Here is a 22,952-nt window from a genome sequence, read left to right as displayed (position 1 = left end):
TCAAACTATAATTCTCACAGCTCTGCTGAGAGAAATTACCTCCCTCAAAATAAGTTTGAAGACCCCTGAGCTCTGTAGAGATGAACCGGATCATGCAGGGAATACAATTAGTTGCTGACTGAAATATTTGATGCATAGTAAAAGCGCCCCTCCCCCACACACACAGCAGTGAGGGAGAACAGAAACTGACAGAAAAAAACAGATTTAAGCAACTGCCAAGTGGAAAAATAGTGCCCAAACATTTATTCACTCAGTACCTCAGTAAATGAAAACGATTTTACATTCCAGCAAAAACGTTAAACATAATCTCTAGTTATTAAACAGCTTTATGTCTTTCTTACAGTGTAATTCTAGTGAATTACCATTCTCCCAGAATACTGAAGTGTAAAGTATACATACATGACATTATATCGGTATGGCAGGATTTTCTCATCAATTCCATTGTCAGAAAATAAAAACTGCTACATACCTCTATGCAGATTCATCTGCCCGCTGTCCCCTGATCTGAAGTTTACCTCACTCCTCAGATGGCCGAGAACAGCAATATGATCTTAACTACTCCGGCTAAAATCATAGCAAAACTCTGGTAGATTCTTCCTCAAACTCTGCCAGAGAGGTAATAACACACTCCGGTGTTATTATAAAATAACAAACTTTTGATTGAAGATATAAAACTAAGTATAATCACCATAGTCCTCTCACACGACCTATCTAGTTGCTGGGTGCAAGAGAATGACTGGAGGTGACGTAGAGGGGAGGAGCTATATAGCAACTCTGCTGGGTGAATCCTCTTGCACTTCCTGTAGGGGAGCAGATAATATCCCACAAGTAATGATGACCCGTGGACTGATCACACTTAACAGAAGAAACAAGCCTACTACTGAACGCTGGACAGACCAAGATCAATAAAATCTGGAAAAACAGATTAACCAAATGCCAAGTCAAAGACAAGGACTAGGTTAAAAAAACCGGACCCCCAAAACCAGGTGCCGGATCAAAACCAAAAACCTTGCGGAACAACCACAAAGTTACCTGGATATGAAAGCTGCACGAAAGTTGATGCATGCCACACCCCCAAGGGGTCTTGAACTCTGATCTCTCATGATGTATCCCAGTGGCTGCCCACTCAGCCCCAAAAGGCTGCTAAGATAACACCCACAAAGTCCGAAGAAAAAGGAAGGATCCAAAAGAGATCAGAACTCCATGAGAGAGAGAATATGACAGTCTCTAAAGATCCAGTCTGGATCAACCCCGGAAAACCTATAACTCAAGGAATCCTGAATGAACGAGCATCCAAAAACTCCTATCAGGCAATGGCAATATAGACTGCATAACAATCCCCCAGATCCCCAAGTATATATGATCAAAAGGAGGATACTGCTAGGAAGAAAAAAAAAAGTCCCTAAAAACCGGGACTCCTTAACCAGATGACCGACAACCTACCCTAAAGGCAAGGGGAAGCGAAAAGTACACCAATCCTCAAAAAAGAGGAGAGAACACTGGTGAAAGAGATCTGAAGAGTGGACCATTTCATCCACAAGGAGTACCAATAGGGGGGGAATAATCGCCCCCTACACCAGATACTGGAGATCTCCACGCTGTCATCCGAAACCCCCCTCCCCCCCTCGGAAGGGAGGACTCTAGCTCCTATCCAAAGGACCTCAGGAACTTCAAACATACTGCCATAGCAGAATTTGTAATCCCAGCAAACCACATAAGCTATGTAGGGACAAAACACTTGGACGCCCCACCAAGATGAAATAAACTAGGACCAGCCTGACATCTAGGATAGAAGGGCCTCCTATAGCTTGTAAAAAACAAGTAAACAACCTCTTAAGAAGAAGTAAGCAAGCCTAGTACCCAAAACAGGACTAGCCTGTTGTCAAGGATACAATATGTCTGATATAAACCTCAAAAGAACAGAGTGAACTAGTACCCAACCAGGCCAGCATGCTGACCAGGGTACAAACGAACTGTCCAAGGGAGAACTAAAAGTTCTAAACCCTAGCAGGGCTAGACTAAACAAACAGACAAACGACAGACAAATAAGGCTTGAGGCTTAAACATTGTCTTAAAATATGTTTTTTTTTATAATTTGAACTTCCGCAGGAAGTAACATCTATTGCAACCATAAAATCGCTAGCATTAAAATCCCAATAAGAAAGAATTTTCCTAAAAAGGAAAAATCCACAACAGTCACAAGCTCTAAAATAAAGAAATAAAACACATCCTAACCGGATCAAAAGAAAGTAGGCCGCAACCGCAGGTAAACGCCAAAGAGGAATGGAAACACTAACAGGATAAGACTGTCAGATATCCTAATCCTCAGGAGCTCAGAACTGGGATTAGACACACAAAAACAAGAGACGACCAGGAATAGGATCTCATCCCTCTACTCGTCTAGCGCTGTTTGCCATCTGATTCAGAACCCTGAGGATCCGTTGACGAATCAGAACTGGTATCCTCCAAGGCCGCCAACACATGCCGCAGCAGTACACGCAGGCGTGCCAGTCTGAATCTAAAGGCAAAATCCACCTCCGGCGGGGCATCTAAAGGCTCCGACCCTGAAGGCTGTACCCCTGAAGCCTCAGCAGAAACCGCTTCCCCAGAGGAAAGATCCGATATAATCAAACTCGCACCTGACGCCCCAGGTTAAGGGGACACGGATGAACTCGTCTCTTGCAATTAGGAAGATGTAAGCGCGCCAACGCCAGAGATATGGCCATGCTGAACCGTGCAGTAACCTCTGGTGGGAACAAACCTCCTTCCGGAGAAGGTGTAACGGTATACAGGACAACTGCCTGTGTAGGAACAGAATATTCTAGGGAACGCACCTCATGGGACACAGAATCCTCAGAGGTGGATGGCTCATCGGTCTCTAACCTCTTGTCAGAGGGAGAAGAGAGCACTCCATTACGACATACGGAACATAATTGATTGGGCTGGCTTCCCCACAATCTACGCAAGTAACAGAATCTGAATCAGAGAAATCCTTCTCCGAACAATCAGAATCCTCCATAGCGTAACTTATTAAATTATGGACAAAAACAACTGGCAACTTACATCACCAATGTCTGAGGCACTCACCACCTCCTATGACCCAGACAAGAAGAGAAACGGATCCTCTCCACCGACGCTCGGTCATGAATACAGAAATGGAGAGTGAAAACGTGACCACGCCCGGTCATGAGGTGCAAAATGTAGGCCAAAGAAAAGCACGCTAGTCCACAAGAACTGCATAGCTCGAAAAAATGTACGTTCCGTAATAGCCATGAGTCCCAATATTTCTACACACAGACAGAATCACATAACAAACATGATTAAAGTCCCCCACTGCTCAATAACCACCCTCAGGAGATATTAACCCTTGATTCTATAAAGGTAAAGGAGTCCCAATGAGACCCTGTCTTCTATCATTTACATTACATTCCCACAATGAAAGGAAAATGAAACGATTTTACCGGAATCTATGCTGTGGAACAGCAACACGGTCCTTCAAGTTTGACAGATAGTAGCGTTGCTTCTGACATGGACTTGAGTGAAGAAAGCTTGCAGCGAAACTCGTCAACGCTGATTGCTTATGGAGCTGTTAATATAAGTCGGGATGGTTTTGCAGAAAGACTCTCCCTGCATCTCCGGACTCTAACTTTCATCTATGCTCTCACTGAGAGGCTGACAGGACTACTTAAAACTCCCGTCCCATCTTGAGGAGAACCACCCTCCATAAGAGACAACTCCGTAATCTTCCGACACTTCTCTGCCAACCTCCTGTGACGAAAGACTGGGGGATGAGGGAAGTGGGGGAGGTATTTGGCTGGTGTGTCTTTGCCTCCTCCTGGTGGCCAGGTTCTGTATTTCCCAAAAGTAATGAACTTATAATAAAGTAGTGGACTTTTTTTTTTTTTACACTTTCATATACCTTTAAAGTGAAGGTAAAGTTGACTTGATTTCAATATCTAATTATAATTATTGCCCTAATTGAATAGTAGTTTCATTCATCACTTTTTTTTAATTATTAGTCTAAACTGAGTTTTCGCTTTTTATACTTACTTTTTTTTGCTTCGTAAATTCAACCTGTCTTTATTTATTTTTTTCTGTCAGGTCACGTTTTTGTAGCAGCCTATTGAAATTCTGGCCGTTAGGCGGCCGTCAGGCGGCCGTCAATCTACGTGATCCGCCTCCTGGATGATCTGCGCATGCGTTCAGAAATATTTTCTTGGCTTGCAAGACAAGCGCGCTCCCGTTACGCGCATGCGTATTGATATTATTAAATAGCCGGCATAATACATTTGTTTCTATCTACGGCACCAATCCTGACGGGCACCACATTTTATTGAAAGTTAGTAACGATGTTATTATCATTATTTTAATTACATTAAGCAATGATTTTTGAAAAGTAGTCGCCGCTATGCGCATGCGCAGGTAACTTAGATCCTCGTGAACGCACTTTGTAGACAAGTATAGAGCGGGTGAGACCGCTCTATACGTCACTCACTCTAAAATAAGGAAGTGTCTGTTAGGAGGAGTCAGGTTCGTAACGGAAGATAAATATAAAACAAGTTTTTATATAAATAGATAATGTATTGGGGGAAAAAGTTAGCGATTTATTTATTTACACTATGACTAATACAATAGTGTTTACAAATAGGTAAAACTTTACCTTCACTTTAAGCAATATGAAAGTAGAAGAGTGAAACAGTGATTGGTAATTGACTGCTTACAGGAGTTTCAGGCATCAAACTTGTAGATATTGAAGATTCCAGGAAGTGAAGGAACTAAACTCCTCACTAGTGTATTTTTTTTAAAGAATGTATATTTAGTAGATTAGAAATGCAACAGCAATTCAAAAGGGATCTAGCGTTTTATATCTGAGACCTGACATATAATAGTGTATCCTTTTCTGAACTTTGTGTTGCAAATATTAAATAATGTTCAAGCACACTCAGAGCACAAACATTTCATGCATCCGACAATGGAAAATAAGAGGTGTTAATACCTTTTCTTTCTGGTCCTCGACTTCTGGTTGCTGATTCCGGCAGCCCGTGGTGCATCCATACTGCTCTTCTACTTTGGCGTAGGCTTCAACACAAGCTGCACAAACATAAACAAGGGTTATCCATGCGTGCTCTTGGGATTTATCAATACAAGGGAGTATGTTTGCTTCTTATATAGCCATATTTCCTTGTTGCTTTTCTGTACTCTTTTATAACTAAATATAAGCAAGTTTTGACCTATAATTGATTTGTTAAAGGGATAGGAAAGTCAAATTTAAACTTGCATGATTCCGATGGAGCATGTAATTTTAAGACACTTTTAAATTCACTTTTATTTTCAAATGTGCTTTGTTCTCTTGGTATCACTTGTTGAAAAAGAATACGCACATATCCTACACTAGTGGGAGCGGATGCCAATTGATGCTTGCAAAAATGTGTCTTGTGATAGGCCGACTAGATGTGTTCATCTAGCTGCCAGTAGTGCAATGCTGTTCCTTCATCAAAGGATAACAAGAGAACGAAGCAAATTTGAAAATTGTATGTTCTATCCAAATCATGAAAGAAAATTTTGGGGTTTCCTGTCCCTTTAAGATTAGTCAATGTAAATGAAGTAACGCTAAAACAATACAAAAGCATGATAAGGTCTTTAAGGGACACTAAACCCAACATTTTTCTTTCATGATTCAGGTAAATAATACAATTTTAAATAACATTCCAATTTACTTCTATTATCTATTTTGCTTCATTCTTTAGTAATCCTTTGTTGAAGAAATAGCAATGCACATGGGTGAGCCAATCACATGAGACATCTATGTGCAGCTTCCAATCAGCAGCTACTGAGCATATCTAGATATGCTTTTCAGCTAATTATATCAAGAGATTAAAGCAAATTAGATAATAGAAGTCAATTAGAAAGTTGTTTAAAATTGCAGGCTTTTTCTAAATCATGAAAGAAAACATTTGGGTTTCATGTCCCTTTAACCCCTTAACGACCAAGGACGTACGCCACACGTCCTCAAAAAAAATGCAGTTAATGACCGAGGACGTGTGGCGTACGTCCTTGGTCTGGAAAGCAGCTGGAAGCGATCCTGCTCGCTTCCAGCTGCTTTCCGGTTATTGCAGTGATGCCTCGATATGGAGGCATCCTGCAATAACCCCCCTTGGCCATCCGATGCAGAGAGAGCCACTCTGTGGCCCTCTCTGCACCGGACATCGATGGCCGGTATCGTTGGTGGGTGGGAGCCGACTTGGGAGGCGGGTGGGCGGCCATCGGTGAGATCTGGAAGGTGGAGGGGGCGGGATCGGGGCGGAGCCTTCGGGGGCGCGCACAGGCGTGCACAGGGGGTGGCGGGCGGGCGCGTGCACGGGGCGGGTGGGAACCGCTACACTACAGAAAAAAATTTAAAAGTAAAATGTCAAATAAAATTAAATACTTATTTTTTCCAAAGCATCTAAGGGATCTGGAAGGGGTGGGGGGTTGGTATTGGGGGGGGGGGAAGCTACACTACAGAAAAGGGACATTTTTTAATTTAAAAAAAGCATATTATTGATCTAGGCCCATTTTGGTATATTTCATGCCACCATTTCACCGCCAAATGCGATCAAATTAAAAAAAACGTTAAATTTTTCACAATTTTAGGTTTCTCACTGAAATCATTTACAAACAGCTTGTGCAATTATGGCACAAATGGTTGTAAATGCTTCTCTGGGATCCCCTTTGTTCAGAAATAGCAGACATATATGACTTTGGCGTTGCTTTTTGGTAATTAGAATGCTGCTAAATGGCGCTGCGCATCACACGTGTATTATGGCTAGCAGTTAAGGGGTTAATTAGGTAGCTTGTAGGGAGCTTGCAGGGTTAATTTTAGCTTTAGTGTAGAGATCAGCCTCCCACCTGAAACATCAGACCCCCTGATCCCTCCCAAACATCTCTCTTCCCTCCCCTACCCCACAAATGTCCCCGCCATCTTAAGTACTGGCAGAAACTCTGCCAGTACTAAAATAAAAGGAACATTTTGGCTTTTTTGTGCATTTTTTTTAGCATATTTACATATGCTTATGTGTAGGATCCCCCTTAGCCCCCAACCTCACTGATCCCCCACCAAACAGCTCTCTAACCCTCCCCCTCTGACTTAATGTGCGCCATCTTGGGTACTGGCAGCTGTCCCCATTTTAGTGAAAAATATGCTGTTACTATTAAAAAAATGTCCCTTTTCTGTAGTGTAGCTTCCCCCCCCCCCAATACCAACCCCCCACCCCTTCCTGATCCCTTAGATGCTTTAAAAAAAAAAAGTTTATTATCATTTTTTTACAATTTACTTGTAACTTTTTTCTGTAGTGTAGCGGTTCCCACCCGCTCCCGCCCCGTGCACGCGCCCGCCCGCCACCCCCCGTGCGCGCCCCCCGGCGATACCGCCCCCGATCCCGCCCCCCTCTCTGACTAAGAAGCCATCGATGGCCGCCCACCCACCTCAGCTCCCACCCACCAACGAATGCGGCCATCGATGTCCGGTGCAGAGAGGGCCACAGAGTAGCTCTCTCTGCACCGGAGGGGTAAAAAATGTTATTGCAGGATGCCTCAATATCGAGGCATCCTGCAATAACCGGAAAACAGCTGGAAGTGATCAGGATCGCTTCCAGCTGCTTTCCAAACCGAGGACGTGCAGGGTACGTCCTTGGTCGTTAAGTGACTTTTTTAAGAGGACGTACCCTGCACGTCCTCGATCATTAAGGGGTTAACGAATAGCCAAGAAGTGGGGTGATAAGAAAAAGTGCGAAAGCATATAAAATAAGGAATTGGAATAATTGTGCTTTATACAAAAAAAAATCATAACCACCACAAAAAAGGGCGGGCCTCATGGACTCTTGCTAATATGAAAGAAATGAATTTATCAGGTAAGTTCTTACATAAATTATGTTTTCTTTCATGTAATTAGCAAGAGTCCATGAGCTAGTGACTTATGGGATAATGACTACCCAAGATGTGGATCTTTCCACGCAAGAGTCACTAGAGAGGGAGGGATAAAATAAAGACAGCCAATTCCTGCTGAAAATAATCCACACCCAAAATAAAGTTTAATGAAAAACATAAACAGAAGATTCAAACTGAAACCGCTGCCTGAAGTACTTTTCTACCAAAAACTGCTTCAGAAGAAGAAAATACATCAAAATGGTAGAATTTAGTAAAAGTATGCAAAGAAGACCAAGTTGCTGCTTTGCAAATCTGATCAACCGAAGCTTCATTCCTAAACGCCCAGGAAGTAGAAACTGACCTAGTAGAATGAGCTGTAATCCTTTGAGGCGGAGTTTTACCCGACTCGACATAGGCATGATGAATTAAAGATTTCAACCAAGATGCCAAAGAAATGGCAGAAGCTTTCTGGCCTTTTCTAGAACCGGAAAAGATAACAAATAGACTAGAAGTCTTTCGGAAAGACTTAGTAGCTTCAACATAATATTTCAAAGCTCTAACAACATCCAAAGAATGCAACGATTTCTCCTTAGAATTCTTAGGATTAGGACATAATGAGGGAACCACAATTTCTCTACTAATGTTGTTGGAATTCCCAACCTTAGGTAAAAATTCAAAAGAAGTTCGCAACACCGCCTTATCCTGAAGAAGAATAATAATATTATGAGAATCATGATATGTTACTTGTTGCGCTAAAGTTTCCAACCAAAAAGTTGAAGCTGCAGCAACATCAGCCAATGATATAGCAGGTCTAAGAAGATTACCTGAACACAGATAAGCTTTTCTTAGAAAGGATTCAATTTTCCTATCTAAAGGATCCTTAAACGAAGTACCATCTGACGAAGGAATAGTAGTACGTTTAGCAAGGGTAGAAATAGCCCCATCAACTTTAGGGATTTTGTCCCAAAATTCTAATCTGTCAGACGGCACAGGATATAATTGCTTAAAACGTTTAGAAGGAGTAAATGAATTACCCAAATTATTCCATTCTCTGGAAATTACTTCAGAAATAGCACCAGGAACAGGAAAAACTTCTGGAATAACCACAGGAGATTTAAAGACCTTATCTAAACGTTTAGATTTAGTATCAAGAGGACCAGAATCCTCAAATTCTAAAGCAATTAGTACTTCTTTAAGTAAAGAACGAATAAATTCCATTTCAAATAAATATGAAGATTTATCAGCATCAACCTCTGAGACAGAATCCTCTGAACCAGAAGAGTCATTAGAATCAGAATGATGATGTTCATTTAAAAATTCATCTGTATAAAGAGAAGTTTTAAAAGATTTTTTATGTTTACTAGAAGGAGGAATAACAGACATAGCCTTCTTGATGGATTCAGAAACAAAATCTCTTATGTTATCAGGAACATTCTGAACATTAGATGTTGATGGAACTGCAACAGGTAATGGTACATTACTAAAGGAAATATTATCTGCATTAACAAGTTTGTCATGACAATTAATACAAACAACAGCTGGAGGAACAGCTACCAAAAGTTTACAGCAGATACACTTAGCTTTGGTAGTTCCAGCACCAGACAGCGATTTTCCTGAAGTATCTTCTGACTCAGATGCAACATGAGACATCTTGCAATATGTAAGAGAAAAAACAACATATAAAGCAAAAATGATCAAATTCCTTAAATGACAGTTTCAGGAATGGGAAAAAATGCCAAGGAACAAGCTTCTAGCAACCAGAAGCAAAGAAAAAAATGAGACTTAAATAATGTAGAGACAAAAGCGACGCCCATATTTTTTTAGCGCCAAATAAGACGCCCACATTATTTGGCGCCTAAATGCTTTTGGCGCCAAAAATGACGCCACGTCCGGAACGCCGACATTTTTGGCGCAAAAGAACGTCAAAAATGACGCAACTTCCGGCGACACATATGACGCCGGAAACAGAAAAGTTTTTTTGCGCCAAAAAAGTCTGCGCCAAGAATGACGCAATAAAATGAAGCATTTTCAGCCCCCGCGAGCCTAACAGCCCACAGGGAAAAAGTCAAATTTTTAAGGTAAGAAAAATGATTGATTCAAATGCATTATCCCAAATATGAAACTGACTGTCTGAAAAAAAGGAATGTTGAACATCCTGATTCAAGGCAAATAAATGTTTGAATACATATATTTAGAACTTTATTAAAAAAGTGCCCAACCATAGCTTAGAGTGTCACAGAAAATAAGACTTACTTACCCCAGGATACTCATCTACATGTAGTAGAAAGCCAAACCAGTACTGAAAAGAGAATCAGTAGAGGTAATGGTATATATATATATATATATATAAGAGTATATCGTCGATCTGAAAAGGGAGGTAAGAGATGAATCTCTACGACCGATAACAGAGAACCTATGAAATAGACCCCGTAGAAGGAGATCATTGCATTCAAATAGGCAATACTCTCCTCACATCCCTCTGACATTCACTGCACGCTGAGAGGAAAACCGGGCTCCAACCTGCTGCGGAGCGCATATCAACGTAGAATCTAGCACAAACTTACTTCACCACCTCCATAGGAGGCAAAGTTTGTAAAAACTGATTTGTGGGTGTGGTGAGGGGTGTATTTGTAGGGATTTTGAGGTTTGGGAAACTTTGCCCCTCCTGGTAGGAATGTATATCCCATACGTCACTAGCTCATGGACTCTTGCTAATTACATGAAAGAAATTAAAAATAGAAGTAAATTAGAACGTTTTTTATAAATCGCATGCTGTATTGAAATCACGAAAGTACCTTTTTTGAAAAGGCTCAAGAGCATGCACGTGTCCGCTACAATATTTGTAACAATGTTATGCATTGTTAAGAGCATCAGCATTTACAACAATGTATAACAATACCATTTTTAAAAAGTTTTTGAAATTTGCTCCATTCTCATGTTCAACTTTGCTGTAGAGATCTGGATAGGCAGTGCATGTCTCTTGCTAATGTATAACATTGCTGCAAAACTACTGCCAGTATAAAAATAAAACATCATAAATGGCAACTGCACTGTAACATTTTAAAGCTATTAAAGGGACACAAAAGTTAAAATTAAATTAACAAAAAAAAAAACAACTTATCTTTTAAGCTTGACAGCCGCTCCAGCTTTCTCCGGTCATCGCAAGCCATTTCTGACGTCAGATATGATGGATCGGTCATCCTCCAATCACAGCTTCCCCCCAGAGGGATCAGTGTCTGATTGAACACCGTGATTGGAGGAAGCCTGATTCCTCATTTTAGACCCAGGAAGAGGCTTTGCGACAGGCAGAGGAAGCTGGAGCTGCTGTAAAGATTAAAAGGTAAGTTTTTTTTCACAACAGGAGTGAAATGTAAATTTTGATGAATTAAAGTGCCCCTGTTTTTAATCTAATTTTTAAAAACTGGGCACTTAAGCATCAAAATTTACATTCACTTTAAAGGGCCACTAAACCCAAAATATTTCTTTCATGATTTAGATAGAGAATAGAAATTTAAACAACATTACAATTTACTTCCATTATTTATTTTGCTTCATTTTTTAGATATCCTTAGTTGAAGAAAAAGCAATGCACATGGTGAGCCAATCACACGAGGCTTCTTTGTGCAGCAACCAATCAGCAGCTACTGAGCATATCTAGATATGCTTTTCAGCAAAGAATATCAAGAGAATAAAACAAATTAGATAATATAAGTAAATTAGAAATATGTTTAAAATTGCATTCTCTTTCTAAATCATAAAAGAAAAAATGTGGGTGTCATGTCCCTTTAAGCTTTCACCATTCAGAATGATTGTATAATTTTAACAACTTTCCAATATACTCCTATTATCAAATTTGCTTTATTCTCTTGGTACCTTTTGTTGAAAAACATACTTAGGTAGTCTCAGGAGCATGCACATGTATGTGGCAGCCGTGATTGAAACAATGTTTTTTTGAAGAGATACCTAGGTAGGTAGCATGCACATGCCTAAAGCACTACATGACAGGAAATAGTACTGCCATCTAGTTCTCTTGCTAATGTATAACATTGTTGCAAAACTGCTGTCATATAGTGCTGCCGACACGTGCACACTCCTGAGCGTATATCCCTGCTTTTCAACAAAGGATAACAAGAAAAACGAAGAGCATTTGATAAAAGAAGTAATTAGGAAAACTGTTTAAAATTGTATGTTCTGTCGGAGTCATGAACGAATGTCCCTTTAATCCATAAATTGCAAATCAGAGCACTAGTATTTGTCAAAGAACTAGGTTTATTTTTCTACACTCAATTCAAATATGTAGATGGGAAGAAGAATGAACGATACCTGACTCGCATTCAGCTCTTGTTGTATTAAGGTCAGCAGTGACATCCACAAAGTGGCAGATTGAGAACAGTCTGCATCCTCTGGAACAGGCACCGAGAACAATATCCTACAAAGAAAAGAGTAGGTGTTAGTGCAGCAATGTCCCCTTTATACAGCTCTAGAATAAACATGAAACACTTTAATATTGTAGTATAAAATATTTAATTTTGGAGAGTAAAAACAAAAAACTGCAATATACTTTTGTAAACGTCTTATTTTCCTGTCATTGTGGGTTTTGTCATCACAGAGAAAATAGGAAGTGCATACTTGACAAGGCTAGCCCTGCTACATTCTACACAGAGATTGTTTGATCACTGTATCTTAATCATATTTGCCCCAAAATGGCTTCAACTGAAGAAATTAAGCTTTTAAAATGATACTGCACATCAGTGCAAAATTTTGCTAACAAAATGACAGTGTAAATGTTTTAAGTTTGGATGCAGTCTTTCTGTAGTGCAGTGCTTTAGTACTGATAAGCAATGTGTCTAAATAAAACCTCATATAACCATTTAGAGCCCTCTCTGCCAAGGAGATATCCTTATCAGACCTGTATATTAGTTGCCTAGAGGAAGATGAGTGGAGGAAAGCAGACAATCTAATCTGGGGAGGTGGAAAATAGCTTAAAAAGAATATAAAACACATTGTAATTACAAGACTTTCTTGTTGCAAATTAACATATCAGCCAAGCATGAAAACATTTTGAATATATTAACACCTTTTTTCTACAACTATTTTTCAGTGACCAAACGCTCCCCACCATCTGCCTGATTTGGAGAAGCCAATGCAGACCTGTTACTGGAGTAGACAATTCTAGTCACTGCCACATTGGTAGCAAAACTAGCATTGCTTTTCAGTATCATATCTCCCCTCCCAAGGCCAATTAGGTAGCAGAAGAGGGCTTGTGAAGTCTGCACTTTACATTTTGATAAATAAAATGCAAACAAAACAAACACATTGTGCTACTCACATTATTAATATCACTTACACTAACTTAAAGGGATAATAAAACCCAATTTTTTTCTTTCATTACTCCTATCATATTTTCTTAGTTCTCCTGCTATCTTTAATTAAAAAAGCAGGAATATAAAGCTTAGGAGCCAGCCCATTTTAGGTTCAGAACCCTGGACAGCGCTTGCTTATTAGTGACTACATTCAGCCAACCAATAAGTAAGCATAACCCAGGTACTGAACCAAAAATGGGCCAGCTCCTAAGCTTTATATTCCTGCTTTTTAAATAAAGATAGCAACAGAACGAAGACAAATTGTTGCTTAAAATTGCATGCTCTATCTGAATCATTAAAGAAAAAAAAAATTGGATTTACTATCCCTTTAAAAACAAAAAGTATATTATTATTTTATTTGGTTATCCAAATGGCTTATAAAGGCAAACAGATGTTCCTTTTTCTTCAGGGCCAGTAGCCTGTATGGCATCTCTGTCACCAGAGTGTAGTTAAAAATTCTGTATTCACAAGCACTTACCAAAAATAAAACAAAAAACTGTGTATGCAAGAGCAGCCTGCTTTCATGATGAGAGCTCACATAATGTTTCTGAACATTTAGCAATTTTATAGCCAAACGTTTTGTGTCCTGTTCTTTATATTTCTCTGCCTGCAATCCACAGCAATTTTTCTATTTAATAATTTGCAAAGTCCATAATGCCGACTATTTGCTATGTTGTCTCAAAATTGCTTATGTCAATATGTATCATGATTGTAGGTTTGCAAGTAGAGGGCCTTTCTTCCTGCAACTGCCACTTGTAATGCTGCATTGTGTAGCAAAATTAACATTGCACAAGAACTTTTTTGTGCAATGCTGCCCCCTGAAATCGTGCAACCAATTGCTCAAGAGCAGGGCGTGTCAATCACCCTGAACAAGGGAGTATCAGGTTGATTCATCTTGCTTCTTCTAAGGTGGCAGGGAGGCAGTAGAAGCAAGCTATACAGAGCTTCAAAAATGTACCCTATAAATTATTTAAACTAGAATTACAGTGACAAAGAGGTATGTTATAGGTTTATTTTGGTACTTTTAGAGCTGCTCTAGGCATTGTGAAATCTGCTGCCCCTCCAAATAGGGTTGCCACCTGTCTGGGAATGACCTGGACAATTAGGGTTTCTATTTGTGTGTCTGGGTTAAAATCAGGCCCAGACAGGCAAATGTCAGGGTTTGGTGGGAAACAGTCACAGCCAGAACAGCGACATTGAAATTTGCAACATACTGCACAGGCCTACAGTTTTTTCACTTGAGTGTGTGTCTTTGTATGTGAGTGAGTGTGTGTGAAAGAGTTAATATATCCGAGAGTGAGAGATAATTTGTGTTAGTTTGTGAGAGTTAGTGTCTGTGTGTGTGCAAGAGAGAGAAAGAGTGTGAAAGTGTGTGTTTTAGAATGGGTGTGAGTGTGTGTGTGTGTGTGTGTGAGTGTGTGTCTGTGTGTGAAAGAATTAATGTATCCGAGAATGAGAGATAATTTGTGTTAGTTTGTGAGAGTTAGTGTCTGTGTGTGTGCAAGAGAGAGAAAGAGTGTGAAAGTGTGTGTTTTAGAATGGGTGTGAGTGTGTGTGTGTGTGTGTGTGAGTGTGTGTCTGTGTGTGAAAGAATTAATGTATCCGAGTGTGAGAGATAATTTGTGTTAGAGTGTGAGAGTTAGTGTCTGTGTGTGTGTGTGCAAGAGAGAGAAAGAGTGTGAAAGTGTGTGTTTTAGAATGGGTGTGAGTGTGAATATCTATGTGCGATTATCTATAGTATGTACTATGCAAAAAAAAAAAAAAAATGTTGCTATGCATGACTAAGTGTTCAGGTTTGGCCTGAACTAAAGGTGGCAACCCTATCTCCAACACCCCTTCAAGGCATTATGGAACAAAGTTTTTTCCCCTCAAAATGTTCTGCCTCTCTAAAATCCTGCTACCCTAGGAACAGGCCTAGTTGGTATTGGCCAAAATATGCCGCTATACAGCTAACATATCATTAGTCTTGCCTTTCAAATTCTCTAGGTTGGGAGTAAAAGTGAGATTGCCAATCTACCTGATCAGTTTCAACAATGGAAAGTTTTACAAGTTTCTGAACTGCATTGATGTCACTCAAACTTACTTTAAATCAATCCCCTGTGAATACACCAAATAAAAATACACTTTTCAAATGCTTGTGTATTGGTATCTCATTGCCGGCCAGTGTCTTGTTACACGAGCGTGTGGAAAACAAACACACACAAATCTTCTAAGCTGTTACTTGCATGTACTCTTTCAAAGGGGTTAAAAACATCTAGTGAGCCAATGACAAGAATCATATGCATGTAGCGACCAATCACCAGCTAGCTGTCAGTAATGTAATGCTGCTCCTGAGATTACTTTTTGGTAGGCTTTTATAATAAATTATTTAAAAAAAGTAAACTTGATAACAAGCAAATTGAAAAATGTCTCTTAAAATTGCAAGTTTATATATTTTGTTTTATTTTTTTTTATTTTTTTTTAAATTTTATTTATAGCCAACAAATGGTACAGTGGTAGGAAGACAAAACAAAAGTACACCACACAGGGTGTAATGCATGGACATAAAACTGGTAAGGTTACAGGATACATTAGGTCAACGCAGATTTGTCAGATATAACAGTATACAAGGCTCATAATGTATTATGATCTACACATGACTGATATGAATTAAAGAACACTCTAGCGTGGATATTCACCAGTACCACAATGTTGGAGGTTTTATCTTTTTTAAACTTAACATAATCAAACCTATCCTAACCTAAAAATATAACATAAACCAAAATAAAACAATACTAAACTAGAACAAACTTTGAAGCACCGCTGACTTCAGTTCCCATTGGTGATGTGTATATATATGTCACCCAATGAGTGGGTAGAATTACCATTTATTAAGAGTTTTAGATGTAAGATGGAATACGCTACTATGTGAGTGTGAGTCAAATTGAGACATGATTCCCTGAGTGCCCTCAAGCCTCATACATGAGCGTGCTGTAAGAATGGGCGAGTACTTATATGTTGAGGCCCTAGGCAACATTCTCTTTCATGACAGGACTGGTAAAAATAAGTATGGCATAAAGGGGGGTAGGGCGAGATATATGGGAGTACTGGGCATATACCTGTGTTTCAGATTACATTGTACTTGAGGTAGCTTTAATTATGAGAGTAGTGCAGAGAGGATTCCTCTCTAACCATTTACACTATGATATACTGAGGGGTAATTTGTCAGGATTTTTAAAATGAAGTTTTGTGACCAGTAAATGAAATGAAAGGAGGTAGCAGAGCCATAGCACTCTTATAGTGGGTAGGGCTGGATTAAGTTAGAAGCCTTCAATATGTACATAAGTAGCCTCTCCCGAGACACTGATATTAATAGGTTGAAGTGAATCAGCGAAGGTACAGCCTGCAAGCCCTATTCTGGTGGGGAAATTAATCATATCTCCTAGGTTAAAATCTGGAGTGTATAGCGCAATTAAACCTCTTGTGGTACAATAGGTGTCAAAACGCATGAAAATAACAAAATGCAGCTTACTTTAGACATTAAGAAAATGATTACTCTCGCATCAATAAAGGTACTAGCAGAGCAAACCCCCTCAAACACCAACACATATAAAACGATCATATAATTACAGAGATTACACGAGATGCTGAATTGAATTATGAGATCTAACTAGGTTACCACCATATTTCATCAACCAGATCCCTGAAAAGTTAATTACAGAATGCTAGCTGATAAATATATGCTGTTAATAATAAGTAGGATGTAAAAGAATAAGGAAACAAGCCAGTGTCAGTATCAGATCCAACAGTCATCCATGCTCAAATACATTGACATGGCAAATCTGCTTATAAGCTATCTGGCGAATATCTTAAAGTCAAAGAAACACATGACAGTAAAATCAACAACAATATACATAAGCGGCTTTTGGCAGAACATGACATAGCAGGGTCGGGTATAACAAGCCGGGAGATCTGCTAGTCGACGTGCATAGTAATACAGTCAGCATATCTGGCTGCCGGTTAACCTCAGCTTATAACTAGTCAATGTGCCTTAGTGTTTCATGATGTCTGCAGGGGAAAGGTGAGCGGTAAGTTCTGTTTTTGCTGGTGACACAGCAACTCAGCTAACCCCCTTCCTGGCAGTATCAATTATCCAATGTAATGGGTCCTGTCTGAATCTGGAGAGGGTTAAACTAGAGAACAAATAGGTCCACTTGTGTACAAACCTCCCGTTCTAGCCGATACCCGTTTTGCTCTGAGCCAGCAAATGGTGACATGGGTCTGACCACCAACCAGTATAGCACACCGGGCGGCATGAGAAGGTCAGCTCCCCTGTCGACCCAGCGTGTGATCCGTAGTGCTGATCCTGCAGTGAGTCAGCTGGGCCAAGCATTAAGGGGCAGAGTCCACTCTTTTCTTGGGTAGCGCCGACAGGGGGCCTGTAAGGAATTCTGAGCTCCGGCAGGTCTTTCATGAGACTAGAGGACACGCGGATGCTACTTGTTCCGTTAGCTTTCAAGGCAGGGTTCAGTGCTTGATTTAAAATTGGCGCCAACTCTCTCACAGTGCGTTGTCGGGCTCCCTTATCAGGGGACCGGACCAATTGCCGCCGAATAGATTCACTTAAGTTTGAGCACTGGACAATAAGTGAATCGAAAAGAGGTGTGAATATGCCTGATAGTTCGGTCAGCAGCGTTTCAGTTGCGCACTGCATGGTAATAGTGTGCGTGGTGATCACCGTCGGTCCGGCAAAATCTTTAATATCTCTTTAACGTGCCTTCCGGGGTAGAAGAGATGTACTGTCTTCTGTTCGCTGTAGGTTCCCGGACAGCTTGCTCTGTCAAGGGAGGCACGAATGGCAAGAATAGTGGCAAATATTCGTAATAATCCAAGTTCTTCTGCAGAGCGAAAGAAACCTGCCACCATCTTAGAAAGCCACCCACCGGAAGTTCCATATATTTTGTTTTATTTTCATTTATCTTTAAAAGGGACACACAACAAGTTGGGATAGAGACAAAATATAATATGTACTTTAATGACTTTACTTGCAAATTTATACTGTAGTGCCTCGCCACCATTAATTCTTTCTTTTAAGTTTCCAAATTGTACAGCTCTAACTCCCCCCACACATTGCCTTATATGGCTGTATCTATATCCACCTTTTCTTTGGTAGAATACTACACTCATTATCTGCTGGAGCAGGCCTAGAAGCAAATAAGCTGCTGTGAACTCAGTTGAAATACAATGCCTGTGTTTCTGATGCTAAACACTGATAAGGGGGAGTGGATCAGACTACTCCAGACGGCATAGCTATGGAAGTAATTTTGCTTATTTCTGAAAATTATTTTAAAATACTTGCCAGCCATGTTTAAACAATATATTTATGCAAACTACTTTTACTTAATTAGACCTTTTAGGATATGCACAGATCTGGCACTTTAAAGATGGATAGTGAAAGAAAGAAACATCTATTTCAACATAAGCCAGGCATTAAATTGAAAAATCCTTTGCATGTGCCTTAAATGCTTCTATTGTTCCTATACATCTCATCAATCTGAAGTTTGCAATAAGTCACGAATTTGGAGGCCAAGACAAGTTCACTAGTTTTTTTGAATAGTAACTTCAAGAAATGCAAACCCATATTAGTGCTCTTCACAGAAAAGTTTGCAATTTGGGTGGCATTATGAACCCATGTGGGAGCAGTGTGATATGTTGCAACATTATCAAATTTTCTGTTATGTATATATGTTATTTAAAGGGACAGTCTAGTCAAAATAAAACTTTGTGATTCAGATAGGGCATGCAATTTTATACAGCTTTCCAATTTTCTTTTATCATCAAATTTGCTTTGTTCTCTTGGTATTCTTTTTTGAAAGCTAAACCTAGGTAGGCTCGTATGCTAATTTCTAAGTCTCTTATCTCAGTGTATTTTGACAGTTTTTTTAAAGCTAGACGGCGCTAGTTTATGTGTGCCATATAAATAACATTGTGTTCACTCCCATGGAGTTATTGATGAGTCAGCACTGATTGGCTAAAATGCAAGTCTGTAAAGTATATTAATATAACTGTGTTGGTTATGCAAAACTGGGGAATGGGTAATAAAGGGAATATCTATCTTTATAAACAATAACAAACTCTGGAGTAGAGTGTACCTTTAAGCTATCAAAAGAACAAATTAATGGCATAATTTAACATAAATTGATTTCATGATAACTTGTGCAACAAATACTGAAAAATATTAGATCATTTTTGGCTTACATTTTAGCCAGTTGTTCAGTAAAATCAACCATATGGTCTGCCTATTAAATAGGTCCTCAGGAGAACATATTGTATAAAAGTCTTTGTGCCTGGTGAGGTGTGGTATATGCAACAACATATGCCTGTTATTTATGCTACTTCACATGATTTTAAATATTGGGGGTCCACTTTTCATGTGGATTTCAAGTACATTTGCCTTTATGCTTGATTTTGGATAGGGTTGTTTTATGTAACAATGTGGTTAGTCCCTAATAGAGTTTGCACCTAAGTCTATTCTGCGGTTAGCTGTGTTTACCAGTTCATGCTGAGAGTGCTGTCTAGGATGTAGGATGTGCACACAGTCCATTATGAGGGTGCAGTCCATTACCATGTTTACAATGTATTTCCCAGGTAGAATACATCTAGCTAGAAAACCTCTGCAGGCACAATTAGCAACAACTGTAAATAGCCGGCATAACCTGAGGTTAGGATTTAAGCATGAGAGGTCCCTGGAGAGGTGCTTGGCTTTATCATCTCTAGATCAATAGATTCAGCAAACAATTCCACTTGATGTTTTTAACATTTGGTGCTCTTTGTAAGTGAGTGACAGCCGTTTCCTCTTACACTTTATAAATATAAGTGTGTGTGTGTATGTAAGTTCACAGAGACCAAAAATTAGTCCTGAGAAACAAGGGGAGGCAACGTCCAGACCCCAAAGAGTACAGAACCACAGGATTAGGACCGGATCTGAAAACAGAGAAGAAAACGTCTCCCATTATAGTGCAAACGCTCCCAAATAACAACTGAAGACGAATTCCTCAAGTCACAAGAAACTCAAAATATTAATATATTCAGAGCCAAAATATGTGCCGCAAACCCAGGTAGAAAACACCTGCATGAAGCACACGCATTAGTCATACCAGGATGGAAACCTGGGTTGTCAAAAGACCTAAGCTGTTGCTCTAACCATTATACCAGATCAAAGCACCAACTCCAGCTTCAAACTGCAAAACATCCACTGAACAGTGGACACATCACAGGCTACCCACAAGCCACCAAAGTTACTCGCGTAACTTGAACATGGAGAAGCACCGAAACCTCAAAGAGGCTCTTCATGCCTCGAGACCCGAGGACTAACCACAGGTCCCAGAGTCTGCTCCCAACACCAGACCAGCCCAGCCCAGCGACAGGCAGATCTGACAAGCAGGGGAACAAAAGGACCCCAATCTCCAGCCCAGAATGGGACGGACCTAGCCACCCCAACAGAGTTCTGGTGCCAACCCAGAAGGTCTCTCAATTAGAATCTCCCAAGAGAACCTCAGAATGGAACGGAGAAATGCAGTAGAATGCCAAAACACACTACTAAGACAGTCTCAATACGGAGACTTCAATCTCCACAGATGGAACAGAACAACCCACTATAGGGTAAAATACCTATTCCAATCACCTGCCCACAAGACAGGACAGCCAACTTCCCAGGAGAGGAAATTCCTCCTTCTAAAGGAGAAAAAAAAAACGACACTCCCCCACCCCCCCAGGATTAGAGCACAGAGAACAACAGCGCACAAGCCCCAAACAGGAAGTTTGATGAAAACAAAAGCTGAATGAAAATCATCCAGACCACGAACATGGAGGAACTACCAATGAAGGAGAGCACCCATCATTCAAAGAACAAATCAAAAAGAGCGGATCCAGCAAATGCACAGATCCTGGCAAAGCTGCAAACAGCTCAACTAACTAGACCATAGGTCATAGCCAATGTTCCCTGGAAAACTGGAACGCACTGAACCAGCCACAGAATCATAAGGTTCCGGACATCCGGAAGATCCAACAAAAACTATAGGCCCAGAAATGTGTGGAACCAACCAACCCCGTCTGAAAACAGACCTCACAGGGGAATGACCGGACTAACACGGAAAAAGGGACAACAAGAGTCACTCGCAAATTCCCAACTCAAGGAAGAGAATACCCCTTGCCGGAGTCCAGCACTCCAAAAGGAGCTGGAGCACAACAGAGTCCCTACAATACTCTAGAGCCCAAAAGGCGTGCAGAACACCACCAAGACATCCAAGACCAAGGGAAAGCATCGAGGACCAAGTCGTCCGAAAAGGGAGTAGAACAATACTAGAGCAAACCACAAGGCCATGTGTCCCTAAAAGTCTCCATAAACACCTCAGAGTACCAGAGGAACCCACCTAAGGAAAAAGAATGCAAGCATCCCATCAGTAGAAAAAAACCCTAAGCAAAGCTTGGAGGAGACAACACAGCCTATCGTTCCCAATACGAAAAAACAAACTCCTAAAACAGGAAAAGGCCACAGACCCTCCAAGAAAGCAGCTAAACCGCAAAGGATAACGGCCAAAAAGACCCCAAAAGGCAAGACAGCCAGGAACCGGCAGCAAGGAGGCCCTAAATCCTCCAAACCTTCACCCAAGCGGGAAGGAACACTCTAAGTCCCGACTAACATCGGAAACGACTGAGTTTGTCGCTGCGAAACTCCACCAAATCCCAGACGACCAGCTAAAAAGGCCAATGAGGACTGAACCAATCCTCCACGCCACACAAACCCTTAGGTTCTTCCAGAATGCTCAGCAGAACTTGTAAAATAATAATAATAATAATGTACAGCACTCGGCGCCTTAACCAGATCAGCCATGAGTCTGAAATAGGGACAGAAGGATCTGAACCCAAGCAGGACTAGCCTTCAACCAAAGCCTCATATTCACCCCCAGAGGGAGAATAAACATCCGCCGAAGTAAACAAAACGATCAAAAAGTTGCAAGAATCTATTCCAGAAAATAAAATTCCTGAAGGAAAAGTAAAACAAACATGAGCTGTAATCAACAAACATCATCCTAACTGGAGTGAATAAAAAAAAAAAAAAAAGCCAGCCGTAGGTTATCACCCAAGAAGAACAGACGCCCCAACAGAGACCCTGTTCTTCCAAGCTTAGAACTGGAAAAAGATACTCAATAATTAAGCCTATAAAAGGAATACTTCATCCCCTAATTTCTATTACTGAAAGCTATTCGAAGAAGACTGAAAATTCTCAGATCCATTAAGGATCGGATCTTCCAACGACGCCAAAGAATGCCATAATAGAACACGAAGGCACGCCAGTCTATACCGAGAAACACAGCATACCCCCGCTGGAGCAAAAGACGACTCCGGCCCCGAAGGTTGACCGCTCCGAAGACTCAGTGACAGTGGTTCCCCCAGAGAGCTGAATAGGCCGTTCCATGCCTGAGGAGCCCTGTATAACAGAACACAAACAATATCTGAAGCAACCTTCTGGAAGTTGCAGATTCGCCAGCGCCAAAATAATGGACATGCGACATTGTGCCGAAACCCCCGGTGGGAACAAGCCACCTTCCCGAGAAGGATAAGCAAAGTCTGGGTTACCTGCATGCGCAGTAAGAGATGGTGGAAGGGAACTCGCCACTCGGAGGACAGAAGCCCCAGAGGCGG

The 22,952-nt window shown here is 40.5% G+C and overlaps 1 protein-coding gene across 1 annotated transcript in view; it reads right to left on the bottom strand.

Annotated features, from left to right (window-relative positions):
- Positions 1–22,952, bottom strand: part of TMEM59L (transmembrane protein 59 like) — a 209,063-nt gene that overhangs the window by 157,051 nt on the left and 29,060 nt on the right. Inside the window, exons 2-3 of the mRNA XM_053702970.1 lie at positions 12,229–12,334; positions 4,997–5,091 (exon numbers count right to left, since the gene is read on the bottom strand). Coding sequence (XP_053558945.1) covers positions 4,997–5,091; positions 12,229–12,334 — 201 coding nt within the window. The remainder of the gene's footprint in view (positions 1–4,996; positions 5,092–12,228; positions 12,335–22,952) is intronic.

The sequence above is a fragment of the Bombina bombina genome, chromosome 2 (genome assembly GCF_027579735.1).
Source record: "Bombina bombina isolate aBomBom1 chromosome 2, aBomBom1.pri, whole genome shotgun sequence".
NCBI lineage: Eukaryota > Metazoa > Chordata > Amphibia > Anura > Bombinatoridae > Bombina > Bombina bombina.
This window is presented reverse-complemented; position numbering and strand designations above follow the sequence as displayed.